At 41.1% G+C, this 12,155-nt stretch overlaps 1 protein-coding gene across 4 annotated transcripts in view; it reads right to left on the bottom strand.

Moving 5' to 3' along the window:
- Positions 783-12,155, bottom strand: part of LNP1 (leukemia NUP98 fusion partner 1) — a 41,223-nt gene continuing 29,850 nt past the window's right edge. For all 4 annotated transcript variants that reach the window (XM_005674846.3, XM_005674845.3, XM_005674844.3 and 1 more), the window contains 2 exons: positions 5,381-5,611; positions 783-1,151 (listed from right to left, as the gene is read on the bottom strand). In XM_005674846.3, the coding sequence (XP_005674903.3) occupies positions 1,002-1,151; positions 5,381-5,611 (381 nt within the window). In that variant the 3' untranslated portion in view covers positions 783-1,001. The remainder of the gene's footprint in view (positions 1,152-5,380; positions 5,612-12,155) is intronic.

Genomic DNA, 12,155 nt, shown 5'->3' with positions numbered 1-12,155 from the left:
ACACAAATTTATTCATCAATTATACTTCAATAAAGCTGGAAAAAGAATACAAAGTGCCTGCTTCAACAGCACATACAGTAAACTGGAACTTCTCTGGACACACAGAAGATTAGCACAGCGCGTGTGTAAGGGTGACGTGCAGGTCTGTGTGAAGCATCCCATATGTTTCAAATAAGTCATGGGGTGTAATGTACAGCAAGGTGACGACAGTCAACAATACTGTATTGTATATTTGAAAGTTGCTAAGAGAGCAAGTCTTAAAAGTTCTCATCATCAAAACTATAACCCACTTCCAACTCCTGCTTTTCTCATTCACATCTGTCCATGTACAAGCAAATCACACACAGACTAAGTCAGGACCCACTGCCAAAGGGAAAAAGACGTCCTGCCTCAGGTTAGGAACAGGAGTCAGAATGAGCTGAGCTCTGGCCCTAACTCTGATTACCACCTCAGCAGTGAAAGACAGAACTTTCCTAAACTCCAGTTTCCTCTGCCAGCAAGTAAAAAGACTACACCCCACCTCGGGAGTGGTGAGGACTATTTCAGGTCATGCATTCAAACTCTCCGCATAGTAACTGGCATCTTTAATTACCAGTTCTCATTAAATAATGGCCATTAGACATATATAATAACTTCTAGCAAGGAGTTCGAGTCACACCAATGACTTTTATTTAAGATTATTTGTGAGGCTGATGTGGAAGAAGGGTTGGTGAAGATGTGTAGGTGGCTCTTTAAATATCTCTCTTTATATTTTCAAGAATAACTTTATTCTATTAAAATACCTTTTATTCTTTTTATTTCCCTAAAAGGGCAACAGAGCAGCTCATACTCTGAAAAGGAGGTGGGGTATGATGCAAGCTGTCTTGGGGAGCAGCTGAATCAACCACCCACCTGAGTCACTCAGCATCTGCAGACCCTCTTACAGGTACCATTCCTGGGTCTGGTAAATTGGGGCTCAAAAAACACAGCAGCATCGGTAGTCGTGGTGTGGAAGCAAAGGGTTATTTGAGCGCTTTTTCAGACAGGGTGGGCAGGTACGCTCCTCCGTGCTCTTCCTCCCTAGAGCTCCTTTTTTCCTCCACTTTCTTGCGAGACCTCACTTCCAGAAACCGGCGTTCTCTCTCATTTCTCTCCTTTCTGCTCTCAGGTCCCTGATAAAGAAGGGTTGGAAAAGGGTAGATAGCTGACAACATTCAACATTTTTCCTAATTATCAGAAATGTACAAAACTCTAATCATTCAGGAAACTTTCACATCTTAGTTTTTAGTAATAAATTAGCACAAGCCTAGAGGTGTTGCTAAAGCTTTAGTCATAAATAAAGGAAGAGAGGCCTTGGGCATCAGCAGATGGTCTGTGGAGGAAACTCAGCCTGCACATGACTCTGCCTCTAAGGCACAAAGGGATGTGATTTCACAGTAAAATTAATATTCTTCTGGTACTTTTTGAAAAAGAATGTGGCAAGGGAATCATACATTGAATGATTCTAACCTCCTCACGGTCACTAAGGCTTTGCACTAAGTTTTCAGATAAGGACTAGGTAAAGAATGACGTGTCAAGAATGACATTCAACCACACTAACATTCCCCAACAAGTTGCCCAGGGGTCCACATTCAATGATCAAATGAACACATATTGTTGTTCTAGGATGGGGCGATATGACACCAACTAGACTAGAGACCCTACTTCTTAGATTCTACACCTGCGTGGAGGGAGGCAATCAACCAATAAGACTGAAAGGAAATTCAAAAAATAACAGGCAGTTATAAATGTAATGATAACTATAAATAGCGTGACGTGATAGGGAACGGTGTGGAGACTGGGGGCAAGGGGGGAGGTGTGCTTCTTTGGTTTCCATGGTCAGAGGGTTACTTTCAAAGGAATTACTTACAAAAGATGAGTACTGATAAATGTGGTGATGGTATCTATTTACACTTCAGTTTTTTAAATAAATAAAATCATGATTCCCCCATCATCCACTTGAATTGGAAATGCTGCAGAACTCCTGAGTGCCTAAGAGGTGAACATAAGCAGTAGCACTCAGATGAGCAAGGTCATGACTAGCCCAGCAGGGTGAGTTATGGGGATGTCTGGTTACTGAGGGGGTGTTATCCTCTGTACAGTGTTAAATTGTTTTCATACTGAGATTATCTCATTTCTATCTATAATGGTCCACTACTCAAAATCAGAAAGCAAAACAAATGATGACGCTGAGATACAGGTTAAGAGGGGCTTAAAAATTGTACTAGCCCTGTAAATGTGCCTCCAGATTATTTTCATTAGTTTCAGCACTTGTATTAAATCCATCAATCTGCTCATAATTCATATTTAGCAGCCAGGAAAGTCCCTAATCCTTATAAGAACAGTATAAAACAGAGAAAATACAGTGATGATTATTTGCAATTTGGCTTTTTCCTCATTGAGAATAAAGACTATGTGAAAACTGCTCATAATAATGACCTGAAATATTTTTTCTTATCTTATCACTTAGAAACAAAGTGAGAAAAATTGTTTTTAAAAGCCAGTTGAGTTTTTCAATGTCAAAAGGAAAAACTTTAATGTTGTTGGTCATGAACAGATCAAAAAGCAGTTTTCTGGCTCTTCTTGATGCTAAAAGATGTAAAATTTAAATCCACATAGTACTATACATTTGGCCCCCAAATAAAAGGCAATATACATGATTTTTAAATTTGCTGACAAATCACAATTTTTAATGTAGTTAGTTTCAGAAAATTGCATTAACTGTTAAACAGAAAAATGTTTTCAAGTATGCATTTTCCAAATTGTTTTATTTGGAATGAAGAAAATTTTTAGAATATAAAAATAACATAAAATTTAAAATATTTAATTTAAAATTATTTATCATATATATTGATCATAATAGGAAAAGAGTTTTAATGATTTTGTAAATTCCTAGCAGGTTTCTAGGTTACTATACAGTTGTCCCTTAGTGTCTTCAAGGGGACTGGTTCCAAAACCACCTACGGGTACCAAAATGCATGGATGCCCAAGTTCACAAGTGCAGAACCCAAGGACATGAGGGCCAACTACATATAACTATGAACAGAGTTCTTGAGTCAAAAAAGTTGAAAAGGCTGCCTTGGTTATCTTGGCACTCAAAAGGAAGAACTTGAGAAACGAATGAAACAAACATTATTATATTTTAAGGATAAGGTAATGACATCTCTTTAAGTAAGAAAATTGATTTCAACTTTACACACTTATGTAAACAGATGACATGATTTTTTTCTGTGGCCATCAGACTCAACAAAGAATTGTTCTGATTAAAACTTTTTTTAAAACATATTTATATTCTTCCTTATTCTAGAAAGAATTTAAAGCAAGTCAGTTCCCTGATTAATATAATTAATGACTTTAACAAGCAGTTTGGAAATAGATGCGAAAAAATGTTTTATTCCCGCCAAAAGCTCATAATGTGAATCTAATCATGAGGAAATATCAGATGATTTCAAACTGAGCTTCATTCTAAAACATAACCAGCCAGTCTTATGAAAGATAAAGACTGAGGCATTGCTGCAGAAATAAAATAGCCTAAAGGGACACGAAAATCAGTTGCAACACATGATCTGGAATCTTGATATCAAAAATGTTATTGGGACAACTGGAAAAATATGAATAAGGCCAAGAGATAAGACATTGTGTTGGTGCTCATTTCCTGAGTTTAATTACCATACTATATTTATATCCTTGTACCATTGTTTGGGGATGGGAAGGAAAGAGAGAGTAAACGTAAATGGGATAATATGTTCACGTTTAGAGGGAATCTAGGTGAAAGGTGTAGTCTTGGCACTATTCTTGCAACCTTGTCTGAAAGCATATCTAAAAAAAATATGAAAGCATATGCTGTCTTTATCTTTCATAAGACTGGCTGGTTATGTTTTAGAATGAAGCTCAGTTTGAAATCATCTGATATTTCCTCATGATTAGATTCACATTATGAGCTTTTGGCAGGAAGAAAAGCATACCTAAAAGCATATACGCATATCCAAAAGTCTGAAAGCATATCTAAAAAAAAAAGTATTAAAAAAAAAAGACAAAAATAGAAACCCTTAATAAGGTTTAGACACAGTAAGTGACAGCTGTTCACTATTCCTTCCTTATTCCTTTTTTGATCCAGTAGAGATAGCACTTACTGAAGGGGAGTCATAGATATACAAGGTCACTGTGACAAAAGTGAAGAGCCACCGTGAGGCAAAAATGCACAGTGACAATCCCAGCAGCCGTCACAGCTAGGCAGAAAGCATGGTGCTTGCGGGAGCATGAGGTAGGAAGCCCCTGAGTGTCTTCCCCAGCCAGTCACAGAGCGCAGCTCAAGATCCAGGTGGATCTAGCCTTACTTAGTCACTCCATCTACTACATGGCAGAAACATACCATTATTCTCCTTTTGCAAAATAAAACCAAAATCAAAGACCCACCAAAAAAGAAGTATGTTGCTCAAGGCTGCTCAGCGAACACACTGCAAAGTTGAAAAACTAACCTCCCGTTAATTGGTCTCTAGTTTGCTACTTTATGTATCAGTTTGGGCCTCATCAGTGGTGCTTCTATTCTTCCCCTGTTTCCCGCCTGTGTGTCCCCTTATGCCTCACTTGGATTCCCACGAGGCCACTGTGACCACTCCTGCTCCTGCTCTCCATGGTGTCCAGAGAGTTCCTCCCCTGCGCTTTTTAAAGATACAGGGGGCACAACGCCATCACAAACTATTTCCTACCAGATTACATAGGAGAGGACAAAAGCATTAGGGACAGTTTTTTCTTCTTCAGATAGTGAAAGGAGAACAAATCACAATTATTTGTAATAAGGGTGATAGAAACAGTCTCAAAGAACTAGAGGACATTGGTAACAAAACATTCCAGCCAGTACTTCTTCAGGAATTCTTCCTACACCGGATGTCTTTAAATAATAATAATTTAAAACTTTTATGTACATCTGGGCTATCTAAAATGGGTGTCATTCTCCAAAGATCTCAATGTTTCTGCTGCTGCTGCTGCTAAGTTGCTTCAGTCGTGTCCGACTCTGTGCCACCCCATGGACTACAGCCCACCAGGCTCCCCCACCCCTGGGATTCTCCAGGCAAGAATACTGGAGTGGGCTGCCATTTCCTTCTCCAATGAGTGAAAGTGAAGTCACTCAGTCATGTCCGACTCTGTGTGACCCCCATGGACTGCAGCCCACCAGGCTCCCCTGTCCCTGGGATTTTCCAGGCAAGAGTACTGGAGTGGGGTGCCATTGCCTTCTCTGAAAGATCTCAATGCCAAATTGTAAATAAGAAGTTAGATTTGTTCTCCTCAAACTGGGAGAGTATGAACCCTTTGAGTTTCCTTTTCTAAGACAGCTTAAATATTCAGTAACTCTGTTACATACCAAAGAGACGGAACGTTTGGTTCTAAAGCACAGTTGCTGTTCAAAGGAGTCTGAAAATGACTGAATTTTGGAATGGGATCTTCCTTTTGATTCCAGTGGCTCCTTGAATGACCCATCCCCTGAGCACTTTCTGTGATCCCGCACTCGGGTGTGGCATCGAAATCCCTGGTCCTCATAAGAATACCTTCTAGGATGGCTGGCAGACGACATCATTCTGGGAAGCACAGGAAACTGGGAATACAGAATAAAAAATGTTACAATATAAAGAGACTGCACAATATTAGCACAGAGACAGAATGTCCATAGATTACTAACCAAATGAATCTCATGTTGAACTGAAATTTTATCTTCTTGATCAGTAGGACCTTTCTACAGCAGTGAGGCAGTGGAGTCAATTGGTCAAAACATTAAATATCCCAAGATTAGCTTTGTTGCTCCTGTATCATTAGGGTGGTATAATCAAGTGTCCTAAGCCTTCAACTGACATGTAAAAAAAAATTTCAAAATAATCCAATGAAAATTTTTTAAAAGCCATAAACATTAAAAAATAATAATACAAAGATGAATAGTTGTGTGATTTCTGTATGGAGAAGGAATTTCTAAGAGCAAAGAACAATAGAAGAAGTCAAAAGGAAAAAAATTAATTTAATCACATAAGTAAAGCTAATAAACATGAAAACATAAAATGATGCAGTGGACAAAAAACACAAAATATTTGCTACGAGTTACTAATATGTAATAAACACTCTGAAGATAAATAAGTATATTCACATATACATACAAACATAGGGGTCAGATAACACAATGACAGCAATAGAAAATGATCAACAACAACTGGAAAATGATCAAAAGACAGAGCTCAGAGAAGCCAAACTTTTGAACGAATTGTGACATTTGCTCTCTCAATTTCTCTCACTCTCCAAACCACTCCAGTCCAGCTTTTGCAACCACATGTTAGGATATTGGTCTCCATGTTGCCAAATGCTGTGGATGTTTTAGCCTCTTGTTCTTTATGTAGCTTTCAACCCAGGTGCCTAGGAGCCATCCGGAAACAGTCTTTCTCTTGCCTTCTGCCATGGCACCTTCCTGGTTTCCTCGTTACCTTTCTGCCACTGTATTTTAGATGTCTGCTCACTTCTCCCTTCTATCTGCTCACAACTGTTGGAGTCCCCAGCACTCTAAACCAGTCCTCTTCCCCTTCCTTTGCTTTCTCACTTAACACTGTCTCCCTAAATGTCTCACCCCCAGACTTCAATTTCTATCTATACCCTAGTTTCCTCATTTATACTGACTTCTCCGAGCTTCTGCCCGCTCAAAACTTCTCCTCTTGGTTTCATATAGGCACACAACCTGATCTGTCCAAATTCAAACTCATTGCCTCTTCTTCCCAAACCTGCTTCTCAAGTGCCCCTCAATTTGGAAAAGGCACCACCATTCACCTGGTTGCTGGGGCCACCTTCCACATCCAATTGCCAAGTCAGTAGAATCCACCTCTCAAGTTTTTCTGAAAACCACTGACTTTTTTCCAGTGCCACTGTTACTACCCTAATCCAAGTCATCATTACCTTTCGCCCAGATTACAGTAGCAGCCTCCTTCCTAGTTGGAGCTATCCTGGGTTCACTTTTACTTTATTTCACTTTCCCCACAGCAGCCAGCATAGTTAAAACAACCTCAACAAACACACCCCATCACGCTTCATCTTGCACCACCCTCACCTGTTCAGGGGCACAGCCTCACTGGTCACTTCCTCCAGCTCACTTGCTCCTAGCCAGCACAGGCATTTTCACAAGAGGTCCTCTCTGGCTGTGACCCCACCCCTTCACGGCATCACCGGCTAATCACACTTCACTCACAATGGAAACCACACCCCCCAGAAAGCCTTGCCTACCCCCTTGATTGGTCCAGGCCCCAGAAGCACTGTTAGACTCTTCCAGAGGTCTCATACTTCTTCAGGACACTTTTCACAACTGTCGTCGATCTTTTGGTTAATTTTGTTACACGTCTCTCTTCTCCAGTAGACTGTGCTCCACCGTGTCAAGGGCTACATTTCATTCTCTCCTAGAAACTCAGTACACAGCACTTTGCTGCCTTCACAGCATGAGTTTATTAAATATACGTTCAATGAATAAAAGTATAAAGAATGAAAGAAAAAGAAATACCAAGTGGTGAAAACTGTTTAGGCTTATTAGTAGTCAAAAATCGTATTAAAATGAAAGAACATACAATTTTGCCTTTCAGGCAAAAAAAAAGGTTGTCTTTTTTTTTTTTTTAATAATACTAACACTAGCAAGTGTGCAAGGGGATAGGCACTGTCATTCCTTGCTGGTAGCAGGACTATAAATGGATACAGCTTTCTTGAAAAGCTGTTGACAATATGAATCAAAAGGCTTAAAATAAGGTCCTCATTGCACAAGGGCTGAATTGCGTCATCCCTCCCCGCCAACCTGCCCCACCAAATTCACATATTGAAGCCCCATGTGAATAGCTCACCATGTGACTGTATTTGGGGGTAGGGCCTTTAAAAATTAACTTAAAATGAGGCCATCAGGGTGGCCCTAATCCACTCTGACTAGTGTTCTTACAAAAGGAAGAAATTGAGAGATACGAGGGACATACTCATATGGAGGAGAGACCATGTGAAAACACAGGCAGTAGACGGCCGTCTACAAGTCAAGGAGAGAGGCCTCCGAAGAAACCAAAACTGCGGACACCTTCATCTTGGACTTCCAGCCCCCAGAGCTGTGAGGAGATGAATATCTGTTGTTCAGGCCACCTAGTCTGTGGTGTTTTGCTATGGCAGCCTGAGCAAGCTAATACATACATCTAGAAACTCGCTCTCAAACAATAATCAGAAATATGGTTAAAGATTTATAAAACTGCTAAGATACATGAGGTAAGTCTGTACATATTGGTCCATTTACTGTAGGTCAGACATGGTGCTTGGTGGAAGATAAATTGAGGAGCAAAACAGAGTGTCCCCCTCTCAGATCATATGTCTACATGGAAGATAAATACTAAATAAATGGGGCACATGCCGGCATCCTTGGTCAAATGCTATAAAGGGAATGTCCAGGGTAAAATGAGAGGGTACAGTAGAGTAAAACCTCATATATTTGGGTGGGTGTTGGGGTAGCTGAATCAGGAGAGACTTCTGGAAGGTATGACAATTAAGCGACAACCTGAAGGACAAGCAGGGTTCATTAGGGAGCAGAGAATGCTTAAGGAGGAGACCATGTGTGCAGAAGCCCTGCCACAGAAAGAGCCTGCTGACGTGGAAGGAAGGGAAGCCTGGTGGGGAGCGCCTGAGGGGAATGGGGAGTCTGGGATGGGAAGGCAACGAGGGGCTGGAAATCAGGGGACATCATAAGATGGGTAACCCTGAAACACACCTAAGTGTGATAAAAGGCTTTGTCTGTGATCTGGGGTCATTTTCTTGCTTTTCCTGTTTAGTATTGTACGTGTTTTCTATACTGATCACTTATTATATTGTCAGTAAAAAAAAAAGAAGAAGAAGAATACGCTAAAAAATTAAGACTGGGACACAGAAGGACAAATACTTCATGATTCCACTTATATAACATATCAGAAATGGTCAAGCTCCTAGAAGCAAGGAATAGAATGGTGGGTGCCAAGGGCTGGGGAGGGGTATACTGGGGCAGTTGCTAATTAACAGGTATAACATTTCAGTGCACTGGTTAAGACTCCACACTTCCCCTGCAGGGGGCGTGGTACCACCCTTTGTCAGAGGACTGAGATTCCACATGCCTCACGGTGCCCCCAAAATACATACATAAATAATAAGTTCTAGAGTTCTGCTGTACAACATTGTGCCTAAAGGTAACAATACTGTATCGTATACTTAAAAATCTGCCAAAGAGGGTAAATCTCTTGTTACATGTTCTTACCACATCAAAAATCTTAAAAATAAAATTGAAAAGATGTGAGACTGGGAGTGAAATGTATGTGTTTGTACAAATGTTCTCTTCCATTGAGAGGCATAAAAAAATGGCAAGGGTTTCCATCACAGTGTAAATAAAGTGTACCCTTAATATCTCTTTATGTCAGATGAAATTTCCAGCTAGTCTGTTTAGGTGTGGAAGCTTGTGAGAAACAAGCGTTAAAAGCACTCTTATTGGTAACATAGAAACATATATTACCATATGTAAAACAGATAGCCAATGGGAATTTGTGTAAGTCTCAGGGAACTCAAACTGGGGCTTGGTGACAACCTAGAGGGGTGGGATGGGGAGGGAGGCGGAAGGGAGGTTCAAGAGGGAGGTGACACGTGTATACCTGTGGCTGACTCAAATGCAGAAACCAACTTAATACTGTAAAGCAATTATCCTTTGATTAAAAATAAATAAACACACATAAAAAGCACTCGAATTGGTTACATGGAAATTTTCCCACTTTTATAAGTGTTTTCTTAGTAAGCAAGATTTACTATTGGAATTCTATATGCCCTCCTAATGCAATTTCCCCCACAAAGACTTGAATCAATGCCCTAAATAGCTTTTTTTTTTCCAAGGTGTGGAATGTCACCTCCATGTCCATGGATCAACCTGATCCATCCATCTCCTGTGCTGTGACGCAGGTCCTTATGTGAGGCATGGGATCCCCCACACTCTGAGCTCATGACCTGGGCTCCCCGGCTCCCAGGCTCCAAAGCCTGCAGCAGGCATGGACTTGTGGAACAGTTACCACCCAGGAGTTAATAGTGCTGACTCCCACTAGAAAATAGTGCTCTGAACAACCTTGCTATTTCTCACAGGGATGCCAAAAAACCATTTCTGTCAAAAAAAAAAAAAAAAAAATCCTATGCACTCTTGACTCCAAGCCATAGGTTCTTGCCTTTTGAAAATATAGTTATGTAACACCTTCACTCCAAGAACTACTTGAAGTTCTTTATTCTGGGTTTAATTGTAATCACCCTTCAATTGTACCCCTCCTGCCCTCTGAGTAAATGCAAGCACCTGAGCATGATGAGAAATAAGTGGGGAAAAGATCCAGGTGTTGAGATAATTGAGGCCCATGTTGAATCTTAGTGCACTGTGTGTATCAGGCACCCTGGGGACCAGGCCTTATCTCTAATGTCTGAACAAATCCTACAAGGGAATCATTCTTCCCCTTTCACAGATGAGGAAAACGAATCTTAGTTTGGCTAAGAGACTTGCCTAAGACTTACATGACTAGTGACTTTACCGAGAGGTAAATGCTTAAGCATAAGACGTCTCTTCCTTGGATTATTGTTGTTGTTGCTGTTTAGTGACTAAGTCACATCTGACTCTGTGACCCCACAGAATGGAACCTGCCAGGCTCCTCTGTCTATATAAGATTTTCCAGGCAAGAATACTGGAGTGGGTTGCCATTCCCTTCTCCAGGGGATCTTCCCAACCCAGGGATCAAACCTGCATCTCCTGCTTGGAAGGCTGATTCTTTACCACTGAGCCACCTGGGAAGCCCCTTAATTGGATTAATAATACCAAACTTTTATCTTCAACAACAGCAACAGATTCATTCTAAGTGAAACATGGCTTTAAATAATGTACCAGTTATAACAAAATCCTATTACAAAAGTAATAATAATTTGTAGGTCTTTAGGAAATAGTCTAAATGAATTTTATATGAGGAATATTAACTGCCTATCAACAGAGCTTCCCTGGTGGCTCAGAGGATAAAGCGTCTGCCTGCAAAGCAGGAGACCCAGGTTTGATCCCTGGGTTGGGAAGATCCCCTGGAGAAGGAAATGGCACCCCACTCCAGTATTCTTGCCTGGAGAATCCCATGGACAGAGGAGCCTGGTGGGCTACAGTCCACGGAGTTGCAGAGTCGGACACGACTGAGCGACTTCACACACACATCACACACATCAACAGAACCAAGAGATTTATAAATTAGTCAACTAGCATTATACGGAAACAGCATCAGGAAAAAAGATTCAAGTGTTCAACTGGTAAAATGGTAGGCCAATACCATCCACTGGACCTCCTATAGAGAAACTAAAAGACAATTTAAACTCTGACACATAAGGAAAAAGAGGAGGAGGAGGGAGAGGAGGTGGGAAAGAGAGGAGGAGGAAAAGTGCTTACTAGGTGCCAGGCACTGTTCTAAGCACACTGCACACATTACTCACTGAATGCTAACAAGACCTGCATCATGTATGTACTGTTTTCATCAATCCCATTTACACAGAGGGACTCTGAGACAGAGAGAGGCTATGCTTCCAGTAGTAAACACTGGGAGGCACCTCAGAGCCCTCGCTCTTACTCACTCCACTCTGCTGCCTTCCCAGAAACTCCTCTATCTAGGGATCTATTGATAGCAGAAGAGAGGAAACAAGTCCAGGGAACATTATGATAAAAGCTCCCCTGTAGAATTGCCACTGATGCCCGAAATTTATTACTAATTTCTCTGGATCAAGTTTGTCTCCTCTTGAAATGGAATACAAATTTAAGCTGAAAAAGAAGGAACCACATTAGTCACGAAACTTTAGGGCATTCCCCTCTCTTCAGGTGTGAGAAACCCTCTAAGGGGGCCAAGGCCCACCCTACCCCTGTAGTGAGCAACTACTGGAGAACCACCACTGCAGTGAGATACTACAGTGGCGAGAGTGTGCAACAACGCTTAGGTCGTTCAGTCCCAGTTCAGTCGCTCAGTCATGTCTGACTCTTTGCGACCCCATGAATCACAGCACGCCAGGCCTCCCTGTCCATCACCATCTCCCGAAGTTCACTCAGACTCACGTCCATCGAGTCTGTGATGGCATCCAGCCAT

The sequence above is a fragment of the Capra hircus genome, chromosome 1 (genome assembly GCF_001704415.2).
Source record: "Capra hircus breed San Clemente chromosome 1, ASM170441v1, whole genome shotgun sequence".
In the NCBI taxonomy this organism is placed as follows: domain Eukaryota; kingdom Metazoa; phylum Chordata; class Mammalia; order Artiodactyla; family Bovidae; genus Capra; species Capra hircus.
This window is presented reverse-complemented; position numbering and strand designations above follow the sequence as displayed.